The sequence below is a fragment of the Symphalangus syndactylus genome, chromosome 24, assembly GCF_028878055.3.
Source record: "Symphalangus syndactylus isolate Jambi chromosome 24, NHGRI_mSymSyn1-v2.1_pri, whole genome shotgun sequence".
Taxonomy (NCBI): Eukaryota; Metazoa; Chordata; class Mammalia; order Primates; family Hylobatidae; genus Symphalangus; species Symphalangus syndactylus.
In genome coordinates, this window is record NC_072446.2 from 66,348,628 (window position 1) to 66,375,709 (window position 27,082).

General features: G+C 39.4%; 1 protein-coding gene across 2 annotated transcripts in view; it reads left to right on the plus strand.

The window, feature by feature from the left end:
• PAK5 (p21 (RAC1) activated kinase 5) overlaps nucleotides 1-27,082 on the plus strand; it is a 284,488-nt gene that overhangs the window by 155,652 nt on the left and 101,754 nt on the right. For both annotated transcript variants that reach the window (XM_055266349.2, XM_055266350.2), the window contains exon 3: nucleotides 22,822-23,036. In XM_055266349.2, the coding sequence (XP_055122324.1) occupies nucleotides 22,833-23,036 (204 nt within the window). In that variant the 5' untranslated portion in view covers nucleotides 22,822-22,832. The remainder of the gene's footprint in view (nucleotides 1-22,821; nucleotides 23,037-27,082) is intronic.

A 27,082-nucleotide genomic window follows, 5' to 3' on the forward strand; every position in this document is an offset into this window, starting at 1 on the left:
GCCTCAAGTGATCCACCAGCCTCGGCTTCCCATGTGCTGAGATTACAGGCATGAGCCACTATGCCTGATCTACTCTACATCTTAATGAAAGAAGGGACACAAAATTTGCAGCCATGTTTAATCTATCACACTCTGCCGTGGCTGAGAAGGAGAAATATGGCATTGTGGTTAAGAATGTGGAAGACTAGATCTGTCACTGATTCACTGTAAGGTTGTCATCTTTTCATCTAGAACTAAGAATAGTAACAATACTCATCCATATCTCATAGAGTTATGCTAAAAATCAATGTGACAAGTAACATACCCATACATACACACAGATACAAACACACATACGAAGCACTCAACAACTTTTTGCTATTTGGTTTTTTGTTTTGTTTTGTTTTGCATTTTGTTTTGTTTTTTATTGTTCATCTGAGCTTCTGGTGGTGGAGGTGGGGAGACATTGTAGCCAGAAGTAGGAAGGCCACTTGGAGAACAAGGAAATGGATATCATTGATCAGGCAATCTAATGTCATAACTCAAAATGTCGTGGAACAGAACTTGTCTCCACGGTAGTATTTCCTACTTGGTTTTGCTTTTTGTTTCTGTGGTTCTTTCTTCCTTTCTTTCTCTTTTTTTTTTTTTTTTTTTTTGATTCTGCCTTTTGGTGGTGGTGTGCTTTTGTTGGAATTTTTTTTTTTTTTCCAAGTTCCCGTTGCATTGAAGAATGATGCCTGCCCTTTCATTCTTTCTGTTATTGTCACTGGACTCCAGCTTGCTGTTAGTGGCTTCGTGTGGGCAGTCAGGAGGCTATATCATGCTTCTTTCAATACAGTAAGTGGCTAATTTCAATTATATAACTCAAGTTATGCCCTCAAATGGAGTGCATGTCTGTAAATATCTTTGTAAAGTTATATCGGATTCTTTCTCATTTCTGTCATTCTGAGAAATAATGCTGAACTGTACTTTTCCCTTCCTCCTTCCCTTCTTCTTCAGCTCATTTACAACTAAACAGAAAGCACTTTCCTGGCACGCTAGTTAAGGAAAAGGCTGAGATATTGTAGCAAAGAGTCTTAAAACATCCTATACATTAAAGATGGAGGCTTATTTCTCTTTCTTAATAGCCTGGGCCATGGAGTCCACAACATAACCCAGGGATCCAGTCAAACTGAGAGGCTCTGCCATCCTTAAGATATGGTTTTCAAGGTTCTTCTAATTATCACCATTTCTAAGCAGTGGGAAGGAAAAATAGGGGCCAAGTCCAAGGCAAGCATTTCTATATCTTTAGAAAAATGACCAGCCATGCACAGTGGCTCACACCTGTAATCCCAGCACTTTAGGAGGCCAAGGCAGGAGGATTGCTTGAGGCCAGAAGTTCAAGGTCAGCTTTTGGACAACATAACGAGACCTGATCTCAAAAAAAAAGAAAAGAAAAATAGCGAGGCCTGGTGGAGTACACCTGTAGTCCCAGCTAATCAGGAGGCTGAGGTGGGAGGATGGCTTGAGCCCAGGAGATTGAGGCTACAGTGATCTGTGATCATGCCACTGCACTCCAGTCTGGGTGACAGAGCAAGACCCTGACTCGAAAAATAAATAAATAAAAGCTAGAAGTCACACATAATTTCCTCCTATCTTAATGGCAAGAATTTCGCCACATGTTCACAGCTAGCAGCAAGGGAGTTTGAAAATTAAAGTTTCCAGCCAGCATTCACGTGGCCAGGAGGAATGGATTTGAGGGCCCGGGGGAGTGGGTGGATGAGATATTAAATTGAATGCCACATTTCCTGCTTTATCAAATAACTCATCATTTTAATAACTGATACACAATGGTGACTATCCAGTTGTCCTTTCAAGCCTTACAAGTTGGCCAGGCACAGTGGCTCATGCCTATAATTCCAACACTTTGGGAGGCCAAGATGGGAGGATCTCTTGAGCCCAGGAGTTTGAGACCAGCCTAGGCAACACAGGGAAACTTCATAACTACAAAAAAAAAAAAAAAAAAAAAATAGAAAAAAATTAGCCGGGCATGGTGGTGTGCACCTATAGTCCCAGCTACTTGGGAGGCTGAGGTAGGAGGATCACTTGAGCCCAGGAGTTCAGGGCCATGATCATGACTCTAGCCTGGGCAACAGAACAAGACTCTGCCTGTTTAAAAAAAAAAAAAGACTCACAAGTTGTACTACCAAAATATGCCTCCCATACCCATTTTTTGAGGGATTCTTTTTTTTTTTAGTAAAATGATTAGACATTTATGGGTCAAGGCAGCGTCTCAACGGATGTTTTTCTGATTTTAAATGTCTTTTAGCCTTGTATTTATGAGGCTATAATATGTAACATGAAGCTGAAGGCTATGAACCATTTTTTAAAACAATGACTATCATCCAAGCATGAATATTGCCTTTGGTACTACTAAGGACACAAGACGATAACTACAGAAGAATGCAGGTGAAATAATTAAAAACCACAGCAGCAGCAAATCTCTTGGTTATTTTATAAATCGAAATGATGTTCCCTAAGTGTTAAAGGCTATCTGACAAAGTTCCATTGTGCAATCACAATGTTTGTTTCTGGGTAGATAATGCAGTACAGATACTGTAATACTGCAGTTTTTCAGCCATTTTTGATATATGCCTTGTTGATTTCCATAGTCCTGATTCCCAAAACAGCTAAGAATCAATCATAGAATTTTAGAGCTGGATGGGACTGACTGAGGTCTGATTTACTGGAGGGAACCATTGGAGGTTGAAGCATTTCTTGTGATGACTTTTCTCATGTTCTTTATAAAGAGGGTGTCAACCCGTTGAACAGTTTAGGGAGAAAAGGAAATGCTGAGCTCCTTTCAGTTTACATTAAAGCTCTACACTCTTGGTTAGGATCTACGGAGCCTTGCTCAGGTGAGATAATTGAATGCCAGAGAAGACACGTCACTCTGTGTTGACCATTCTGATATGTCATCTGGGGCTCTTTCTATGGTACAGTGTAATCCTGATGGAAGGGACTTTCTGCCTGTGACCTATTTATAAAATCCCCCCTCATAAGATAAAATATGCACTTATTTGTAGCTGCCTTTTTCTTTCAATCAACTTTATGTTTGTGGAATTCATTGAACTTTTCCAAATGGTTCTTTCTCCCTGCTATGTAGCATTGCAATGTAGTAATATACCCCAATTTATTTATGCATTCTACTGCTCATGAGCCTATGGATAATTTCTAGTTTGTGATTCTTAAACAGGAGGCAACAAAAGCCAGTTACACATAGAAAAGTAGAAATATAAAACAATACCTTTAAACACTTGTGTTATTCAAAAAGTTTGCATCTTCTCCTACTGAGGGAATATATTTTAAAACTGACCCTCTCAATGGTAATGTAAGATTCCTTATCTTTACTCGAGAGCTCAGAAAAAGCCTGCTGGATATGGTCTCCAAAGTGTATTCCTGCCTTACATTTCCAAAGGGAAGGGTAATTTTTGCTGAGTTTACATATTTCATAAATCTGACATTATTGAAAGTAGAAACAATAAGCCCCTTTCCATTTTAAAAGTGCCTGAGATCCCACTGTTCTACAAACTTACCCAAATTAAATAGGAGTATTAAGTTGGAGAGGAAAATGCATTTTGGCATTTTTCAAAGATTTGAATTTCAAAGGTTTATTATTATGCATAACAGAGAGAGGGAAATGACAATGCTATTTAAATAAACTTCGCTAGAAACTTCACATTAAATACCTCTTAGACACAGCTTCAGGCACAGAAATTAGGAGTTATTATTCTAGCAATATTTCCTTCCTCGAGGTTATTTTGCCAGACCAACAAGCTGCCAGTCACATAGGGGGATTGCTTTGTAGGAACGTAAAACTTCTAGACTAAAATCAAGGTTGGGTAAAAACAAAATATTGCCTCAAATCACTTCAGATTTTACCATCGCAGTGGTTTTGCCTTCATTGATTTATACATTTAAAGGAACAAAACTTAATCTGCTATAATATATTACAATAGAATCCATCTTCTAAACTATATGATAATTTTATTAACAGCTCTATTGACAGAGTCTTCCTTAAAAATGTTACTGCTGAAAATTTACATAGTGGCTAATAACCACCATTGTTGCCATTTTATATTTGCATTCCATTCCTTGGCTCATTAAATATAATGTAATAAACATATATTAAAAGCCAGAGGAGTTTGACATGAATCCTGTATCTGCCTCTAGCTAGCTGAGTGACCTTAGGCAAGTGATTTCATTCTGATACTTAGTTTTTTTCTCTTTGATGTGAGGCTAATGCTGTTTTCTGACAGCATAGTGTTGTTATCAGAAAAAAAAAATGACAAGTATATTAGGGTAATGCCCATTGTTATAACAACTAGACCCCAGAACTTCATTAGCTTAGTCCAGTAGAATTTAATTTCTTGCTTGCATGAAGTCCGGTGCAGGTGCTCCTGGTCAGCTAGTGGATTTCCTCCATACAGCAGTTCAGGGATCCAGGCTCCTTCTACCTTGAAATTTTACCACCACCCCTGCACTTCGTTCTTCTCTGCATCCAGCCAACATAAAATCCCTAATCTGGAAATGAATTATTTCACTTCTGTGCACATGCTATTGGCCAGGATGAGTCACATGGCAATACCTGGATGCAAAGGGAGCTGGGCACATGTTTGCCCAGTTGTAAGCTGGGCACCTAATTTCTAGGGTGAGTTCCATATTACAGAAAGGGGAGCATGTGAAATCCGTAAACACTGTGAAGCTTTTGTTGCTGTTGTTGCTGGTGACATTTTAGGTAGTCTCCTTGTTAGCGCCATCATCTTAAACCAGCATTCCCATAATCATATTGAACATGGTGAACATCATCATGTTATCTTAGAAAAGATGACCAAGAAGTGATCACAGTTGGAAATGCAATTGTTATTAACTCCCAATGCGTGGTGTATAGCACTGACAATATTTTGCTGATTTTCCCATCACATAGGCACCAAATTATGCTAAATTATATATTAGATATATTAAAATTCCAGTGCCAAAATTATTCAAGAATCATAGTAAAAGACCTCTACAGATAAACCCCAAGCTTCTATTGCAGTATATAGTTATCTGAAGGGCCTTCTGTCTTCCAGGACCAGCTATTGTCCAGAGAAGAGCCCAGAGGGGCTGAAGAAAGCCCCCAGGAGACCATGCTAAGGAGACATATCCTAAATGATCATTTCACTGTGCTACCTTTTGTGGTTGTAGGAGCCGTAGGCTTTTGACCCCTAAAGATTCACTGAAAAATCACTGACGTGAGGAAGATTGATTAATAGGAGAAAAGACATACAAATTTATTTAATGCCTTTAGTAGGGGCATTAAATAAATGCCTTTAGAATGAAAGCATTCTAAAATGCCTTTAGAATGAAGACCCCTCTTCCAATAGGTTATAGAAACTTGTATTTTATCTTGAAGTTAAAGAAAGAATGGGAGCTTGTATCCTGGTAAGACCAGTTATGAGAGGTGGGAGAATAATTCTATTGAGGGGCAATAAATGATAGAAAGGGGAATAAATATTAGCTTGTAAATAGCCTTCTCTGGAATTTACATAGTCATTGGAGACAATTCGTTATGCCCATATAAAAGGTCTTCTCAGGTGTGGTCACATCTTGGTCTTCTTTTCTGCAACAGATAATGAGGTAACTGGGAAAGGAAGAAAAAAACAATTGTTCACCTTGGTGGGTCTGGATCTTAGACAGATAAAGGAACTTCAGCTTCTTTGGGATAGACTTTGGGTGGTGGAGGGAGGCCAGAGGATCCTTGAGGCTTCTTCAGTTCAGCATGTCAAAATGCCATATTTTGGGGTATTAGTTTCTGAGCCCCAACATGGTCTAGGAAAATGAATATACCTGGAAACCATACAATCACTTAATTACATCAAAACTCAAATGATTGTTTTAGATTAAGTAATTAAACAATCAAATCAATTTCCATTCCACTTATAGAAAAAAAACCAAAGCCCTGCAGAGGCAGCTGATGCCCTCAATCACAGCTTCTCAGACTTGAGTGCACGTCAGAATCATCTGGAGAGCTTCGTCAAAATGGATGGCTGAGTCTCCCTGCACCACCCCTCAGAGCTGCTGAGTCAGTAGGTTTGTGGTGGAACTCCAAAATCTGCATTTTTAAGCAAGCTCCCCAGTGATGCTGATGCTGCTGGTCTGGGACCACACTTGAAGAACCACTGCCCTGTGTGGCCTGACTTCCTGTTCTGTCTCTGTCTCATGTCCCTCTGTTTGGCCCTTTGCTTACCCTTCTTCAGGTTCACAAGCCTCCTTGCTATTCCTTGAACCCACCAGGCATATCCACATCTCCAGGCCTTTGCACTTGCTGTTGACTCTTACTAGAACTCTTTGGCCAGATACTCTAATGAACTGTATCCTTTCTAACTTCAAATATTTGCTCAAATATCACCTTCTTAAGGACATCCTCTCATCCCTATCCATACAATATAAAAATTCTTTTCCCCTGCCACGGCATTCGCCATTCCCTTTTCTGCTTTTATTTTTTTCTCCCGGGCCTTATCATCTTCTGATATACTACGTAATTTTCCTATTTACTTGTTTATTGTTTTCTCTCCTATCATGAGAGCCCCATAACGGTGGTAAGGATCTTTGTCTGCCTCCCTGTTGCATCTCCAGTACCATGGACAGTGCCCGGCTTCAGCAGGTGCACAATAAAATACTTGTCAAAGAAAAGATGGAGAAGCCTAAGGAAAGAAAAAATGGAGAGAAAATTAAAATAATCTTAATCTACCACAGATTTTTGCTTGGAATGCAAATCACTTCTCACTTGCACACAGCCAGTTTACTCTGTAATCCACGTGCAGCGCCTCTGTTTTGCTGTATAATTATGAAAGCCTTTAGTGCCCTGGTTGCCTTTATCCTCCTCATGCCAGGATTATCCTCAGGTTCTTCTGGGGTTTGAGAGCCTCAGGTGGCAGGCTGTGAGTGAGAATCTGAAAATATTTTACAATAGAAGTGGGCAACTTCAGATTTGGAAGGGAGTGACAGTCAGAGGCTAGTTATTGTTGTTTTTGCTGCTCTTATTGTGACTCTCAGTTCGTCTGACTTAGGCTGCACAAACCAAGCCCATTCTTGCCCTTCCCCTTTGGCATACTTGCTGTTATGGAGAAGCAAATATGAAGAGAAGAGTCAGAAGGTGAGACTTATACACCATAGCAGGAGTTTCTATGCATGGAAAGTTCGGTTTGAAGCTGACATGTCAACAGGACTACCATTTCTATTTGCTCAGAATGTTGGATTGTTTGGGGACAAGGCAATATCCAATAACAGATTGTAGTGGTTTAAAAGAAAGAAACAAACAAAACCCCAAAGAACTATGATTTGTTTATCTAAAGTTGTACTACAACTTTGTAGTATTTAACTACTAAGAAGATTCCATTCTTCACTCATAACAGCAAATTCCCTTCTTATTTGGCGCAGTCTCCTTCAACAGGAAAGTTTCTTATACCCAATACTCTATTGTTTAAAATTCATACAATCAATGACATTAAAAGTGGGCAGCTTGACAACTTATTTCTACCATAACTTTAAGAAAATGGACAGCTCTGAGGTTTTCAAACAAGTGGTAGCAGTAACTTATTTTTCGAAATAAGTCAAACACCATTGCAGTTGCCCATATGAAGCCCATATTCTCACCAGGAGGTGGTGCTAGCATATGACCCTCAGATGTAAAAGAGCAGAATTATGCAAATGTTTGTGTGACCCATCTGACCAATCTAAATAAAGCAAAATTGAGGTTACATAAGGTTCTCTGGCTTGATGTGAAATTCCTATGCATCAGTTTTTATCTTCTTGAAGATTGAAGGAAAGAAAGCAGGCTCTGATATTGTTAAACTTGACAGTGTTTCCAATTATGATTTATGGAAGATCTCATTTTGATTGCCAGCTGTGTGTACACATGCACACACACCCACAATACTATTTTCAATCACCTGAGAAGTTTGATAATTAGATGAGAACAACTCCCACCATGTATCTCATAGTTACTCTTGCAAAGACTTTTAAAGTCTCTATACCCAATTATATGGGGGGCTTTTTACCTGTTGCTGGGACGTGTAGCTCCTTGCAATTGCCTTTTTAACAGAGGGCAGAAGATCTCAGTGTGATATCTTGAGTGGTGAGTTCCAGAAATTACAGCATTCCTCTGCCAACTACCAGAATTAGGGTTTATTCTTAGTGTATGCTGGAGCTGGCTCACATGAGCTTGTGACAGCCAATTGTGCTCATCTTTAAAAATATTTTTCAATTAAAAAAATGTTCTGCAATGTCACATTGGTAGCTTGAAATTAGCTACGTGAAAGTATTTGCACCATAAAAGTTGACAGACGTTACAATCAGGGTTTGTTTACCCTTTTTTTCAGAGCCAGTTTTTAACCACTTAGAAGCATGCCACTGTTAATTATTGTGGTCGTTTGCAAACATAATCCTAATTCTCTATGTCTTACAGTAGCCATCATTGGCAATGTGACACTGAAGCTCCTCCCTTTGAAAAGCAGACTAATTTCCCCACCCATTGAATCTGGGTTGGTCTTATAGTTTGCATTGCTTATAGAAACTGGTGGAACCAATCTTATGTGCCTTTTCCTAGCCTAGGTCTCAGGAGGTGTTTCTTCTGTGCTCTCTCAGAACCCTGATACCACCACAAGAACAAGCCCATGCTACCCTGCTGAAAGATGAGAGTCCATGTGGCCATCCTAAACCAGTCAGTTTCCAGGCAACCCATAGCTGACCACAGAACATATGAATAAACACAGGCAAGACCATAAGAACCACTCAACTGGGCCCAGCACAAATTATCAGCCCACAGTATTTGGGGCCAAATAAATGGTTGTCATTTTAAGTCACTAAGTGTTGGGATGGTGTGATATGCAGCCAAAGCTAACTGATCGACTAATCTACTCATAATTCCCAGTAAGTTTTAAACAAACAAATAACAGTGGTATTTCCAGGATTAAAATATGGGCCAGTATCTGTTTGGGGAAACCCTACTTCGCTGAAAGACTTACTGTGAAAATACTTTATCAAGTTTTCCTAGTCATTACCTTCAGAAAGTAGATGGGTGTATTTGGATATTAGTGTCATTGATGTAAAATATAAAAAAACCTGGAGAATCTGGGACTATCTAGACAATGTTTACAGATGGTGGACCACTTCATTCTCCTCTTAAATAAGTATTGCTTCAGCCACAGGAGCTGCTTTTGTTTCTTGAACAAGGCAAATCCTTTTCTCTCTTGAGGCCTTTATCCTTGGTTCCTTTTGCCTGGAATGCTCTGTCTCAAATTCGCAAGACCTGCCCCTTCTTATCCATAAAGGTTGAACTCAAAGCATTCCCAACCCAATATCTGTATCACAAGTAGGCAGGCAGCTGCTCTCCTACAAGCTGCACTTTCATAATGCTGTCCAGTAGAAGTATAATGTAAGGTACATCTTTAATTTTAAATACTCCAGTAGTCATATTTTGAAACACAAAAGAGGTAAAAGTAATTTTAATTAATCTGTTTCATTTTATCTAAAATGTTTACCACTTTAACATATAACCAATGTAAAAATATTAGTAATACAAGTGATCAAAAGTAACCTGTATAGTATTATCCATACCAGCTTTATTTGTAATAGCCAAAAACTAGAAACAACCAAACTATCCCTCAATGAGTGAGTGGTTAAACAAAGTAGGGTACGTGCATACCGTGAAATACTACTCACCAATAAAAAAGAATGAACTATTGATACATGGAACAACGTGGATGGAGTACTAGGGCCTCGTGCTGAGAGGGAAACAGGACCATCCAAGATGGTCATATAATCTATGATTTCATTTAAATAACAGTCTCAATATTATATATTTGTGGAGACAGAAAACAGATTACAGGTTGCCAGGGCTTAGCGATGGTGGGGGTAGTGAGGGAACATGTAACTTTAAAAGGATGGCACATCTTTGTGGGGATAGAACAGTTCTATACACTGATTGTGCTGGTGGTTACAGGAATCACTACATGTGATAAAATGGCATAGACATATATACATGCATTGTACCAATGCCAAAATCCTGGTGTTGATATGGTACCCTAACTATGTAAGATATACATATGGGGGGTACAATTCAAGTAAAGTGTACATTTGTGTGTGTACTTTTTAAAACATTATTACAAATTCACAGAAAGTTGTGAAGATAGTATGGAGAGGTTTGTGGACTCTTCATCTCTGTAATATTTTATTTCTTTCCTTTACAATAATAATAATAGATAACAATTATGGAATGCTCATTGCATGCCAGGCAGTGTTTTATGTGCTTAACAAGTATTAACTCATTAAATGTTCACAACATTTGACATAGATATTAATTAGCTGCACTTTATTGAAAAGCTGAGGCATAAAGAGATTAAGTAATTTGCCCCAGTAAGTAGAAGAACAAAGGTTTGAACCCAGAAGACTGACTCTAGACTCCACTGTGCTTGGTTTTTCTTCTCCCTTCTACTCTATAAGGTCTCAATCACCACTGCCTTGCCTATAGTGCTTGGTATACAGCAAGTAGGTAATTAATATTTTTGTAGGAGTGATAAAAACATACAAGGAAAAAATCAGAGTACTGGGTCCTCTCTCTCCCACTCTGCCCCTGAAAAGCTGTGTGTTTATCTGGGTTCCTTAGAAGCATCTGGGATGCATTCCTGTCACATGCTGCTGATCTCACCCTGTGTGCTGTCTGCTTGTTAGAAGCCAGTCTGCTTGAACCATGAATTGTCTCTATCAAGGGAAATATTTTGTCTCAGTGACTATTCATTCAACAAATATTATTGCTCATCTACTATGTGCCAGGCACAGATAAGATCAAAATGAAATTAAGGGGCTTATGGCTTGCTAAGGAAGACCAACTTTGATTTCCAACAATGTTGGTAGGAAAGGAAAGTATCTAGGCTTTCTGAAAGCCAACTTGCTAGCATTTTAAAAGTTTTAAACATGATTGCTCTTATGGGATGAATTCTGTCCACCTCCCAAGTTCATATATTGAAATCCTAACCTCCAGTGCCTCCAAATGTGGCTGAACTGGGGAGTTAGGGACTTTAAAGAGATGATTAAATTAAAAGGAAGTCATTAGTTTGGCTCCTAATATAATATGGCCCTTGTCCTTATAAGAAAAGGAAACTTGGACACAGTCATATACAGGAGGAAGACATCATCTACAAGCCAGGGAGAGAAGTCTCAGAAGAAACCAACCCTCCCGACAACTTGATCTTGGACTTCCAGCCTCCAGAAGTGAGAACAAAATTTATCTTGCTTAAGCCACCCAATGTGTGTTACTTTGTTTTGGCAGCCTTAGCAAACTAATACATATGCCTTCCCTCCATTATTTCCACATCTGACAATCTATGCCACAGACGTGCTCGTATTTATGCAGAATGATACATCTAGCAGAGTTCTCACAGGGACGATGTTTTTAAGAGCCCCAGAACTTAAATGTTAATCAATAAAATAATCAATAGATGAATTATAGTACACTCCATTTTATAAAATGCTATGGAGACTTTAAAAAGTAAGTGATATGTGTGCTGATATGGAAAGATAGCCAAGGTTTTTTTTTTATTTTTTTTTTAACAGAACACCCCAAATAGGCTAAATGACTCAAAAAAAAAAAAAAAAAAAAAAAAAAAAAAAAAAAAAAAAAGCAAGTCCCACACAATGTACTTAGAGTGGTCTTATATTTGTGTATAAAAAATCAGGATGTGTGCTGGGATAACACAAACAAATAGAAAATGGTCTGGATTTGAAACTTTGCCATAGGAACAAAGTAGTTCCCTTTTAGCTTTTATTTTGTATGCTTCTTTTTGTTTGAACCATCCACAACTGTGAGCTGGGATAAGGGGTTTGGATTTGTGTGTAATGACAATGAGAAGTCATAGAAAAAGTTTAGGAGAGAGAGCATAATACAGACATACATTTTAGAAACATTGGTCTGCCTACAGGGTGGAGAACTGCTTGGATGGGTAAGTCTAGTGGAAGGGAAACTGAGCTAGATAACTTTGTGATAGCCTAAGAGAGAAATGATGGTGGCATGGACAGGGTAGACAGAATGTGTTCATGCATGTCTGTAATTTCAAATAATCTTTTCTGTAGCCCAGTAGACAAGGAACTGTGGGAGCACGTAAGAAGAAAGGTATTCTGGGGTCTAAAGTGGCCTCCCTAAGGAAGTTCCATTTTATCTGAGACCAGAAAAGAGACTTTGGGTGAGGGCCAAGATGAGAAGGTGGAGACAGGCAGGGGAGGGAGAATTGGGAGGGGATGAGGGGCTTTAAGGTAATGGGGGTGACTAAGGATGGTAAGGCTTAATGAAAGGGAGGAGGAATTTATGCAGTTAGAGAGGTACCAAGAGGTGGTCCCCAGGAGCCTTGTAAGCGCTGACAAAGAGTTTGGTTTTTTTTTAAGGTCAGTGAGAAGTCATAGAAAAGGTCTAAGAGAGAGAGAGAATGATACAGACTTATATTTTTCAAAAGATTTGTCTGCCTACAGTGTGGAAAACTGCTTGGCAGGGGCAAATTTAGTTGAAGGGAAACTGAGCTAGATAATTTTATAGTAGCCTAAGAGAGAAGTGATGCGACATGGACAGAGCAGTGACAATGGGCGTGGTAGACATCTCCCTGCAAGATGTCAGCGTCCTAATCCCTGAAATCTGTAAGGGGAATTAAGGTTGCAGGTGGAACTGCTGTTGCTAATAAGATGACTTTAAAATAGGGAGATTATCCAGGCTGGTCCAATATAATACAAGGGTCCTTAAAAGTAGAAGAGAAAGACAAAATAAGAGAGTCAGAGGAAAATGGGAAAGATGGGCTGGGCACGTTGGCTCACGCCTGTAATCCCAGCACTTTGGGAGGCTGAGGCAGGCAGATCACCTGAGGTCAGGAGTTTGAGAACAGCCTGGCCAACATGGCAAAACCCCATCTCTACTAAAAATATAAAAATTAGCTGGGCATCATGGTTGCATGCCCGTAATCCCAGCCACTCGGGCAGCTGAGGCCAGAGAATCGCTCAAACCTGGGAGGCAGAGGTTGCAGTGAGCCAAGAACAGGAAGATCACCAAGATCACACTACAGCACTCCAGCTTGGAGGGCAGCACATGACCCTGTCAAAAAAAAAAAAAAAGAAAGAGAAGAAAAGAAACAGAAAAAGAAAAAGAAATTGGGAAAGCTGAGAGAGAGAGAGATGCAGTATCAGCCAGAGAGAGATGAAGTATCAGCCAAGGAATACAAGTGACTTCTAGAAGCTGGAGGAGACAAGGAAATATATCCTCCTCTAGAGACTCCAGAAAGGGACATACCCCTGCCAATGCCTTGATTTTTACCCGGTGAGACCCATGTTATACTTCTGACCTCCAGAACTGTAAGAAAATACACTGCATTATCTAAGCTGCTAAGTTTGTGGGAATTTGTCACAGCAACTTTAGGAAACTAATACAGTGGGAATTCAGAGAGCGGTATAGATGTAGTGGACATCTGGGGAGCAGAATGGATAGGAATTGATGATGATTGAATGTGCAGGATGATGCAGAAGAGAAAGGCAAAGTGAACTCTCAGAACTGGCTTCCGCAATTTAATGCAATGGGGTGCTATCTATATAAGGATTGAGATATGTAGGAAAGAAACAGGTAGAGCAAGTAGGAGATCATGAGTTAAGTTTTGGAGATGCTGAGTGTCAAAAATGAGAATAATCCAAGAGGAGCTTTGGAAGCATAGACATGGAGCTTAAGAGAGAAGTTTGGGCTCTGTCTCCATATTTGGAATCTTTGGCATAAAGGAGAAGTAAACTTACAGTAAAGAATAAAACCATGGTGAAGTAGTGGCTTTTGATTGTTATATTTAACACATTTTCCATGCAGTTTTTCTGAGTACTTACTACGTTGATGTTACTCTAAAACCCATGATTTTCTCTTTGCTATTATCTCAATATTATGTTTTCATTCTGACAATGTGAAAATGATTCAAATTTAAATATGTTTGCCTTAAAGTGTGCCTTTCGTCAATACTGGATGTTGGATATTGCAGAAAGTTGAGAGGGATGAGTTGAAGCCAGGGTGAGGAGTTGAAGCCGGGATGAGGGGTTGAGTTAGAGGAGAAAGGTCTGATGATGTTGAGGGTCTAGGAAGTGTGCAGTTCAGATGAATGTATATGCTAAATCCAACTGTGGGCACAGATTTCAGAATCAGGGCAGAATCAGAAAGCTCAGATAAGAAGAAACCAGCAGACAGGTAAGATCCAAATATCATGATCAGAGGGAAGGGTCTAAGACATTCACAGAAGTAGAGAAGGACAAATAAGAAACAAAGATTCAGGTATGAAGTCAGGATTTACATCCCAATGGTAGAAATTAGAAGCCAGAATCAGATCCACAAAAGAAGAAAAGGGGCTACAGCTGTTTCTACACCTGTCGAGAAGGCAAGTGTGTTTGAATTATGACCCAGGTCAAAAAAACAGGCCCAGGTCACAAAGCAACTGGAAAATGAGCATCTGTGCAATAGAAATGGGGATCAGGTACAAGGATAATCATTGTATTCACCCAACAGGCTTTGATACAGTTTCTTCTGGAGTGGGAAGCACCCAGGGAAACACAGTGACTGTCCGATGGGTCCTGTTAGGAAACACTGTATTAGATGAAACCAAGGAAAGGAAACTATGTCATTTATAACAACTTTGACACATAACGATTTTTTTTTAGAAAACAACTTTATTTTTAGATTATATGATGAACCCATCCCAAGATTTTTATATTTTCCTATGCATCTCAAATATGTAATCCATGTTGTATTTTCCCTAAAATCAGCATAGCTAAAAGCCTGGAGAATCTTTTGTTCTTGATTCTGAGGCTATAATAAATGTATATCTGAGCAATGACATCTCAGAAAGGGGATGGTGTGGTTGGTGCCATCCCCTCTGTAATGTGATTTCTGAAAGAGCCACCTTTCTCCCATAAGTGACAGGCCAGTCATTAAATCTAAATTACATGAACACAGGTAGGTATTTCTAAAGCACTTAAATTTCCATTATTACATGTACCAAGTTCTGGAAAATAAATCTGAGGCTAAGAAAAGAAAAATCTCTCTTCATGAGGGAGTCAGTAAGAAAAGACTCACTCTTAAGAGGTATGTTAAAGTCACCATTTTAAAATTCTGTGGTCTTATTCTTTCTACTATGTCTCTAGCTGGCTGAATGACTGGAAACCTTAATAGTTCAGTAATTATATTAACTCTTTATTAGATCGACACAGTTTGACATATTTCTTTCTTAATCCCAAATGTTATATTACAATTTGAGATTTTGAGGGGGGATATGAACAAAAGGATTTTCTAATAAGTGAACTCCTGCTCTGTCTGCCCCACCCCACCCTGTGCGTACCCCACCCCATCTTCAGTATGGCTCCTGCCTGCCAACTACTTCCTCCCATGCAATCAAAGCTCCTGGGGCATATCCATGTCATTGTCTTTTATTACTATTATTATGAAATATACATAACAAAAAATTTACCATTTTAACCAATTTTTATTGTACTGTTCAGTGGCATTAAATACATTCACACTTTTGTGTGACCATCACCACCATCCATGTCATTAACCTTAAAATGTTGCCATGGATGGGACACAGGACTGAGCCACGAGTCATTGTTTTGAAAAGGTTGAAGAATGCTGGAATCTTCTCAATTTGTAACAGGGGTCAAGTAGCTGCTTCTCTACCTCTGCGTGTCCACCTGATGTGATGAGAAATGGCACTTCAGCCACTGATTGGACCTGGTTTGTAGTAGAGTTCCTACTCCATTCCCTAAAATCCTAATTTGGATTGTATTTGCTAGGAACCAGACACAGATCTAAGCCACTGTTCATATCTTAGTTCACTGAATGTTCACAACAACCCACTGAGGGGGAGAATATTATTATTCCCATTTATCATAGGGTACTGAGGCAAAAGGAGGCAAAGCAGGTTGCTCAAGAATGCAGAACTGATAAATGTAGCAGGACTCAGATTCAGATCCAGGAAGTCTGGGTCCCTGCTTTCAACCACAACCCCAAATTAATGGGAAAATGGGCTGCCTGAGGAGGCAATAGGATTGTTTGATAAAATTCTTTTGTCATTACCGTTTGGATAATTTCATAAAGAAAGTAATTTCACAGAATGCCCATCTTGCTTTCTTGAACACCTCAAGCTTTATGCCCAAGAGAAAAATAAGGCAACAAAAATATTTTTAAAATAGTTATAAAGGAATACATGCAAGAAGCAGGGGTCTCCATATGGCTAATGGAGACTTTGGCCTCTTTTAATGGGTGGTGGCTTCTTGTGGCTATTCCCTAGTCCCTAGGCATTGCTGGTGAATCCTGGGTAGTGGGGACCATAAGCCCCACAAGTATGCTACATGCCAGTCAGAGTCCTGGCGGGAAGCAGAAGGTGCCCTCCAGAAGGGTTTACCTGGCACATGTAAGCAAGGTTCTGAGAACCAATAAAAAATGTAGGCATACCCACAAACTAAAAACTGTAGGAAGATGTCACATCTAGCCCTACAGGGACTAAAAACTGGAGGGAAAACTGGAGGGAAAAGGGAATGCCAACAGAAGCTTGTACGTATTGGGGAATTTTGGCAAGAAAACCAGAGAAATAAGTTTGGCAAGAAAACCAGGGAATTTTGCGAAGAAAACCAGGTGAATAAATACCCAACCTCTTTCTCCACCTGCACATTGCCTCTAATTGGTCAAATCCCCCTAGAAGCCAAAGACAAGGAAGCTCTAGTGACGCAGTCATATAAATCAACTTAAAGGCACAGAGAAGAGCAGAGACTGAATCTGGGGCTGGGGAGAGAGTTGTAGTGTATCAACTCAGAAGAACCAGCAAAGTCCCCTTTGCAACCAGATATTATGAGCAGTATTAACCACTCCCTTGTATATCATGGAAGCAACATTCAGATCATCCAGTCCCTTGTAGGGCTTCCTTCTAATACCTTCTCATTGAGTTATCCAAACAATTACAGGAGCTATTCATATCTGGAGTTAACTCCATGTAGAATGGATGGCTCTCCATCTGAGAGAGGCTGCCAGGGCCACACAGCATGCTGCACCATGGGGGCTGGACTAGTATTCAAGTCAGCAGAGCATGGACCAGTTTGTCCTCAAAATGTGGACTGCCGGGTTTTGAATTCCATTTCAGTTTCTTCCTTCTTGAGTGAACTTGGGCACATTTTTTTTTAACTCCTATAGGCCTCAGTTTCCTTGTCTGTGTAGCAGAAATAATGATAGTCCTTACAATATAAATTACTGTGAACAGAATATGTGAATTGGTACATATAGAGCAGTGTCTGACACACAGTTTGTCCTAGATGAATATTATTTAAGTAGCATCTTCTGGTCCCTAATGAGGTGCTGTGCCATCACCCCAACCTGCACAACTCGAATAGTACCAGGTGCTGCTGCATTTGCCTGCTATTTCTTCTTTGACTCCCTGCTCCCTATGCCTGTTCATAGAGACCTGAGTTGGGAGATGCCTGCATGTTGGAGCTTTTAGACTAGGCATATGCTTAAGGCAGGGCAACCCACTAAGTTAGGGACAGAGCTGGGCTGTCCCTGAGAACAGGTTGAGGGCTGAGATAACCACGAAGATGTCAGAGCAGAAATGGGGTATTGGAGTCTGGGGATCTGGATTTCCTTCAGTCTCTTCTATGACTTCTAAGACTTATCTTTCATAGAAGAACATAGGGTGACTGAAACCATCCATCAAAGCAGTGTTTGCTGTGAGTTTTGCAGTAAACTTTCAGAAACAAGGACTTTGTGATCTGTTTACTATCCTCCTCTAGGAACTAAACTAATACCAGCATAATGAAGACCTTGAAATGTCCCACAAAGGGACCTTATGTAATTCATTGTTTCCCAAACTTATTTAGCTAAGGAACCAACTTGGTTAATGCTGAATCAAACTGCCAGGTGAATGTTCACATACTGAAACAAATAATAAAGTGTTTAATAATGCAGCAAAGAAATGAAGAAATACTTCAAATTAATTCTTGAATTGCCTACTTTTAAACCTATGTAACTTTCTGTACTGAAAGATACCTAAGCAGCTGTTAGGAAGTAGGTCTGCTAGGCACTGAGGAGTGGAAGGAGGTATGCTGTGCCCTTGGTTTACATGGGTGCTGAGCAGCAGGGATCTTTTCTTCTATAGGAGAGGCTGCTCAGCTTCACCTGCTCAGTGACACAGTTTGTAATTTCTCAGAAAGGGCCTTTCTGGAGAGACGTGACAGGACCCAAGAAACCTCACCATCCACACCAACTGGGTTCCCTAAGAAAGGTAGGATGGTGTAACTGGCAGAGAAGGTAAATACAGGGCAGCCATACATTGCTCTCACAAGTGATTAAAAGCTTGTGTTTTGAGATTCTAAATCTCCAGTTTTACAAGTTTCTAACCTGGACTCTGAGCATCTGTTTCCTCTTCTGTGAAAGGGCGATGATAATAACACCTCCTCTGCAGAAAAGAGTCTAGCAGGCTTCAGGATGCATATCCTAGAAAAAAGTCTATTTGCCAGGTTGGCCCTTGGTTGGCATCTGGGAACTTGGATTTTAGCAAGTTCCTCACCATTTCCTGATAAAGAATGGCTTGCTGTGCCTAAACTGTTTACGCAAAAAAAAAAAAAAAAAGAGGTTTATGTTCAACCCCTGTTTTCCTCCTGGAATTTAAATATGGACTAAGCAAGGGGTGCCTATGTGACCAGTACGAAATAAAATCCTCAGGCCCTTCATCTCTGATGGGCTTCCCCAGTAGATGGCTTTTTACGTGTGTTGTTACAATCAGTCCTGGGGGAATTAACCACAACCCGTGTGAGTTCACCAGAAGACCTCTGAAAGCCTGCACCTGGTATCCTCTGGACTTGGCCCCATGCACCTTTTCCCACTGCTAATTTTTTTTTGTATCCTTTCACTGTAATAAATCACAGCCACGAGTATGACTGTATGCAGAGTCTATGAGTTCTCCTCATGAATCATCAAGCCTGGGGGCGGTCTTGGGGGCCCCTGACAGAGGGCTACCATGAATGTGGGATAAGACGCATTGAACTTTTAGTGCCCTAGTAGGTAGAGACTGAGCATGAGCACATCAGAGAGAAGAAATAATCTGCCAAGCAGGTCTTCACTTCCCTACTAGGGGTCCCTCTGTCCCATGGTGCTAAAAGGCACTAGGACCCTGTCTCTGTCTTTCACCTGAGTGTGGGCCTCCTCCTTGCTAACAGAGTAGTAGCCACTGCTGATAGAATGTCACAATACATCTTGGAGATTTTGTCTCTGCACCTGTGAACTTCCCAGGAATATTGCTTCAGGATTTAGAGCTGTTTTGTGTTTTCCTTTTAAGTTGTTCCTTTGTAACTCTTTAACTCAAACTTACTGGAGAGGTAGAACTGCATGTTTGACCATTGAAATCATAGTTGTGTTGTATCACACGATGCAGTGTAGGTAGATTAATTCGGCCGTGGATTTCCTCTCCACAACTCTGTTGTTTAAAAACAGAAACAGTATTATTTCATTGATATTTTCTTTTCAACGCTCTCATTGAGTGGCATAGCAACCACGGGGAAATTCACAATGAGAAAGGGAATAATAAGACATTTCTATTCTGCCTCTAAAAATATTTGACCTAGCATTTTCAGTGCTTGTTCAGGTATGAATACAGGCCAAGAAACTCTTCTCAAATGATTTTTCTGAAATAATTTCTATCTTGCTTTTTAAAAAAACGGTCATAGCTAAAATTTCTTAAACTGTCAAGCAGACTCAGCCAACAAATGGCCAAATTATATTTTCAAATGTATTTTATGCTCACTAAATAATTCAGAGAGATGGTATATAGAGCTAATTATTGGTGTAATTTCCTGCCACTGAAAACATTCCAGGCCTTCAACCAGATAGTAATATCACAATCAAAACTCCTTTGAGTTAGCACTCAATTGTGTAGCAGCTAATATAGTTACCCAGATTGGATGTTGTTACTTGAAACTTTGAAGCAGCTAAAATAGAAACCTAAAAATGGCAAGCATCTGAAGATGCAAGGTAGAGGATGATAATCAGGGTTTTTGTTATGTTAGCTCTTTCTGTGTAGCAGTCTACTCCAAAACATAATGGTTTAAAGCCAAAAAAAAAAGACATTTATTTGTGTCCTGATTCTGTAAGTGATAATTTTAAGTTCAGTTCAACTGTGAAGTTCTTCTGCTGGTTTTGACTAGGTCACTCACGTGGATAGCTGCTGGTCAGCTGGGCAGCTCTGCTTCTCAGGGTCGACTAGTTGCTGGCTGGGGAGACAGGAAACTGGGATACATGGCCCCTCAACTTCCAGCAGGATAGGCTGGCTTCGTTTTCTTGCTGACTGCTGTTTCTAAGGACAGCAAGAGGGCAGGCAAGCCCCAGTGTGCAGGCACAGTGCGTATTGGTGTCATATTTTCTCTTGTCTCATTGGTCACAGCAAATTATATATCCAAGTCCAGGGTCAGTGTGGGAGAGGACTCCTTGAAGGCATGGATACCAGGAAGAATGAAACATTGTGGGCCATCTCAGCAGCAGTCTATGACAGCAGGGTTCCTTTACTTCTTGACACTTTGGTTTGGGTGTGCCCAAGCATTTAAGGTCAGCTGACTTGTATTTATTGACCTACTTGTACTAAAGTACTTATAGAATTGTTTTAAATTATAATTATATTTTCCAGGAAAGATAATATATCAAGGTAGTTGAAGTCCTTATAATCTTTCATCCGTTTTCATTACAGCCCTTCCAAATTAGTCTGAAGGAACAACCAGAATGATGGGTTTTGACGGAGTCCAGGGAGTGAAGGCTGTGAGTGATCTGAGCATTGCTGAGAGAATATTTATGTAGGTAGAGGATGGAAAAGGAACTTGAGAAAACTGGAAGGCATGGGAAGACCCTGCTTACCGCACAGGGACAAGTATTTAAAAGAAGTAACAGTTTTAACAGAGGATGAAGGGAGGTAGAGGAGAGTGAGAGAACATGGAGCTCCAACCCCATGTGCTATTTACTGAATAAATGTGCTGTTCAGGGTGATTTTAGTCCATCAACGAATATTTTGTGAGCCCTACTATAGGCCAGGCAAACAGTAATGAAAAAGCAGGAAGCATCCTTTCCCTCATGTATCTTACATTCTAGTAGTTAAAACAGACACTGAGCACACCATTATATGTAATTAATTAATCACAAGTGGGTAAATGCTGTGAAGAATATATACATAGAAGTGTAGGAATATAGGCTGGGCACAGTGGCTCACACCTGTAATCCCAGCCCTTTGGGAGGCCAAGGTGGGCGGATCACGAGGTAAGGAGATCGAGACCATCCTGGCTAACACGGTGAAACCCCGTCTCTACTAAAAATACAGAAAAATTAGCTTGGGCATGGTGGTGGGCACCTGTAGTCCCAGCTACTTGGGAGGCTGAGGCAGGAGAATAGCGTGAACCCAGGAGGCAGAGCTTGCGGTGAGCCGAGATTGCACCACTGCACTCCAGCCTGGGCGACAGAGCGAGACTCTGTCTCAAAAAAAAAAATAAATAAATAAAGAAGTGTAGGAATATATAACCCACCTATTCCAGTCCAAGGGCTGAGATAAATCTTCCTCAACAAATCAACACGTAGGCCAAAACATCATCTTTTACAATGCCCATGCGGTGTTGTAAGGATTCTCAAAATGATGATTTTTCTATTCACAGATGAGTAGATGCAGAGAGGAAAAAGCAATTATCTGGGATCACAGTGAATAGGTGACCTACCTGGGATGCAAACCCAGGTTACCTTATGTGTTTTCAACACCATAAAGCACACTTTGCCTATTTTACATATTTTCTAGAGGTATTCTGGTCACTGGCTATGTTTCACCCAGGTAAACTATGTTGTTTCAAACAGGTAAAGTACACTGTAAAAAATTGTAAATATAATATACAGTGAAAAGTGAGTCTTCCTCCCTGCCTTCTTCCCCTGGTTCCCTTCTCTGCAGGTAATATCAGTCAACTTTCTTGTATATTTGTCCAGAAGTGTATAATTAATACTTGAAGTAATTACTTTGTGACAGATGGTTTTCTAAGCGCTTTGTAAATATTTACTTGTTTGATCCTTTATGTGGTGACTATCATTATCAACCCATTTTTCATGTATGTATATATTTTATTCCCCACAAATGTTTTGGATTTTAAGTACATACCAAACTTTGAAATGTTTCTCCCTGTGTACTGGTCCGCTTTAATAATGCTATATAACAAACAAGGCCAAAATCTCAGTGGCTTCATTACATACTTTATTTCTCATTTGCGAGTCAGCCGTGGCCCAACAATATCTCAGTTGAGCTTGCCTGGTCTTGGCTTCAGACTGGAGGTTGGCCTTGTGTCTGCCCTCATGCATCTCTCCTTCCAAGACCTAGGCTGAAGAAGTGTCATCTACCTGAGAGAGAGATCTTTGTGGCAAGTGACAGGAGCACAAGGAAAAAGTGGAAACATACAATGCCTCCAAAAACTTCTGCCCTGAACCTGCTGTCTCTTCCCTCCATAGTCAAAGCAGGTCATGTGGCCAAATCAAAGTCAGTGGGGCAGGGAACTCTAATCCACATGGCAAGTTTAAGGAGGGAACAAAAAAAATTGAATAAAATTATCTAATTTACACACCCTGAAAATTCAACTTTTATCTTTTGCAGCTGGGATCTAGAGGAATAACTGAAAAGATGTTGCCCTGAATGAATTAACAATAGCTTTCTCATGGTCTTCTACTGGCAAGATATAAACAGCTGCCTCTTTTCTATTTATATTTCCCAGGTTTTGGCATCATGTTTGGGAAGAAAAAGAAAAAGATTGAAATATCTGGCCCATCCAACTTTGAACACAGGGTTCATACTGGGTTTGATCCACAAGAGCAGAAGTTTACCGGCCTTCCCCAGCAGTGGCACAGCCTGTTAGCAGATACGGCCAACAGGCCAAAGCCTATGGTGGACCCTTCATGCATCACACCCATCCAGCTGGCTCCTATGAAGGTATGGTGAGGGCTCCATCTTTGGCTGGGCTTAAGAATCATGCCCTTATTTGATGCACTGCATCAGCTTTATAAGCAAGCTATAAAATGCCAAACCACATATTTTTTAACATTCACAGATTATTCACAATCATTCTTTCATGATTATAATTTTCACCATTTCTTATAAATTACAGCACATGAAAAGGAACTTCGGCTTTAGATGTGATTTTTTAAAAAATCAGACACATAAAATATGATCACAAAATAGGACATTTTTATTTTGACTTTAAATGGTGTTTCTGTTAGACTTTATACTGAAGCATATTATCCATCCACTCTGGTTAATATTGGCAATAGCTTCTGACCAACATTAGACTACCTTTTGTTGTTTTCCATTTGCTCTCAAAATATTTAAACTTTTCTTTCATATAAAATTTACTACCAATAGATTTTAATAATAATATTTATAAATATATATACATATGCATATATAGGCATATACATATATATGTTTATATAATCAAATAAATATGTGTGTATATATATATACAAACATATATGCACATATTTATTTGTCTTTATATCTTTCAAATTTGTCTTTATAGCCTAAGAGAGAGCTATTTCAAATAAAGGCAAGTAATTTGAGTCCTAGAATAAGATATAATTTATCTTAAATATGTAGCTAGGAAATTTTTGGCAATAAATGCTCATAAAAGTAATTACACATAAGCAGAAAGCAGACCCAAAAAAATTTCAGTTATGCCAATTACTACAAAGAAAATCCAGGGATTGCAGTTTTCTTCTGCACTTCAGAATGATAAGAATTCTATAGACTATCAGGCAATTGCCCAAAAGTTCTCTACGGGAGTTAAACATCATTGAAATTTATAATCATATTATCCAGTGGATCATTCCAGAGTTTCATAATCTATACAAAGCTTGAAGTTCAGATTCTTTCCTTGCTCATTATATTAGTAGACATCTGTGTTTTTTGAATATGTTATTCTGCATTAACATGAATACTGCATAAACTGTGTTTAAATAATATGCAGAACAAAACTGAATATATTTTTAAAGGGATGCAAAGAAAGAGAACAGCTGATACATTATGGGAAATGCTTATGAAATATCACGTGACCTGACTAAATTAGAACTGTGATTCCATTGTTCATGCACAGTGCTGGTCATTCTATTCTGGTATTGAACATATGAGTCTGTTCTGCCCAAAGATCAATACAGAGTCTTATAATTCTGCATTTTGTGAGTTTGATTTTCTGGTAGAATTTCAAAACTTTTCAAACCAACTAAAATGTTAAGTATACACACACACAAAAAATGGATATTTGAGAAGACAAAGCTTTGGGACAAAAGGAGGCTGTCATTTTAAACAGATATCAATTGATATTTATTAGAAACTGACTAACCAACTCTACTAGTTTGCATGTGGCAATATCCTACCATTGAACATAATTTTCTCCCTAAGAGAAGTCAAGCACTTCACTAATGATCATATAATAAGGTGGACCATATCTTTAAAAAGTTGGGATTAGAAAAAGTCTGCCTGTTTAGTTTCATTGTTTTTCTTATATCCCAAGTTTTTACAAAACCCAGAAAATGGAATGAGCAGTGTGCCCTGAAAAGTCTTCTATTATTTATCACCATGGTGAAGGAAAAATTCTCACATGAAACTAAGACTTATTTTCTTACCCTGGTGTATCATTATCATTATCACTGGATAAGAAACATTCTAGATGGAAGCAGAGTCTTAAAGAAACATTCTAGCTGAAGACCCAGGACATGTGCCATCTTGTCAGAGTGTATGCATTATTTGCTTAGGACAAAGTATCATTTACTTCACCATGGTTTTTTACTCGTCCAGATCCTAGCAGGTCCTGTTTGGGAGCAAAGAAAGAGGCTCTCATCTTAGTGGTAACCCATCATGTTCAGTGGATGTGGGACTTAGCAGAACCTTCTACTTCATTTCTTCCATCTCCTAGGTGGGCTGGCTCGTTATCCTTTCCTCTCTGACAATCAGTCCCACTGAGAGTTGGAGCAAGATTTCCTCACTTCTAAGCTGCCAAACCTGTGCTTCTCTTACTCACTAGTATGGGCTTTCCAGCCCTTGTGCCAAACGCATGAGCATTCAGTCCATATGAAATGAAAAGGCTAAAATATTAGTGATAGACACTTAAATGTTAACTGGGTGATGACTGGAAGATACATCTCAAGTATAGAGCAGGTCCTGGATTTCTGCAAATGAGACTTCAGGCACAATTGTGCCCCTGAAGGAAAAAATAAAATAAAAACAGACAAGGAGTGACAGAAACAAGATCCAGCTAGGTTGGATCTCACCCATAAAGAGTAAAGTTAATCAAATCCATTTAACTGAAGAACACCCAAAAAATCTGGTACCTCATACTAACACTAAACTCCCATAAAGCAAATCCTGTCTTTCTCCAAATATGAGTGTAAATATGTCTCCACATATGAGTGCAGTTAACACCAATGGCAGACAGTAGACAATATTGGTGGTCAAACAGAATCCTGTGACTACCAGACTCTTACAATAAGTAAAAATTAAAAGGTTTAAGGGGCCAAACTGTGTCATATAGTTTGTATGATCCCATTTTTTGGAAATGGCTTCTCTGGAAAAATCTTACAAGTCACCTAAGAATGACATATTATAAAGTACAGAGAATATATCTCAGAAGTCAAAAGTCCTTGAAATAAGAAGTAATGAATAAATGGACAGAAAAGACTGAATATAGCCATGCATGTTTAAAGCCATTTTGGCAAAATTATTTACGTTAAATAGAACCAACCATTCTAGTTGGTCAAAGTGTCCTTTAAATTGAGAAAGGAAAATGAGAAAAGAGATCATGACATAAAAACAGTCAGTGGAGGAAGTTTGTCGCCCCTGATGTTGTGGAAAATGCCAGTTCTTCAGTACTTGTCAGCAAGCTTTGCCAAGCTAGTTCTGAGTGAAAATCCGCCATTGCCACCAGCACTCTTCCTTGATTATTTAGGATTTCAGCTGTTCCTGTTTAGAACCTCATGCTTACCCATTGTCATGCTTACCCAGGACACACCTCTCCTCTGTGTAGACTTATTTACGCCAGGGTTTCTCCAACCATACAGTAGATCAGAATCACCTGAAGAGTTTGATAAAACACAGATTGCTGGGCTCCATTCTTAGAATTTCTTATTCAGTAGAACTGGGATGGGGCCCAAGAATTTGCATTTCTAATAAATTTCCAGGTGGTACTGATGCTGCTAGTCTGAGGACCACACTTTGAGAACTTTGATTTAAGTAGTATAAAAGAATGTATCCACATAAGGTATCAATGTGAGTTTACACTGGCCGGGATTTCCAAACTGTCAGAAATTTAACCAGAAGCCACAAGTTAGCTTGTACTTGTGTCAAAAGTTTGTGTGCCCAAACTTTTGGGCTGGCCATGTAGGCCAGCCAAGATAACCTGAACACCCCAAGGGGAGGTTCCCTTTAAAACATTTGGCAAATATCATTGAGAAACTCCTTTTATATCTAATGTCATTTCATCCATGAGAACATCATAAGCACTATTACCAAAATCTGTGCTGAATTAGATGCATTATGTAAACGGCAGGTTGAATTGTCATATTTGCTTGTGATTGGCCAGTAGTTCTCAAACTTAGACTTTCATAAGAATTTCCCTGGGGGCTTGTTATAGCTCAGATTCCCAAGCCCCACCCTAGGGATTCTGATTCAGTAGGTCTGGAGTGAGCCTGATAACTTGCATTTCTAACAAGCTCTCAGATGCTGCTGGTGCTGCTGATGGATAGACATACTTTAAGAACTGCTGTTCTAGGTGGACTAAAGCCACAACATAATGATCACCCTTTCCCTTTGTTACAGCCTAGAAATCATTTGAAAATGCTAAAAAAAAAAAATACAGAGGATAATATTTAAAAGCTTTTGTAGCTTCTGCCTAAAATGAAAAAAAAGTGTATCTTAATATTTGCTTCACATTTCTTTTTAATTTTCAGGTAGAATTATATAAATAATATTAGATAGTTTTATTCGGC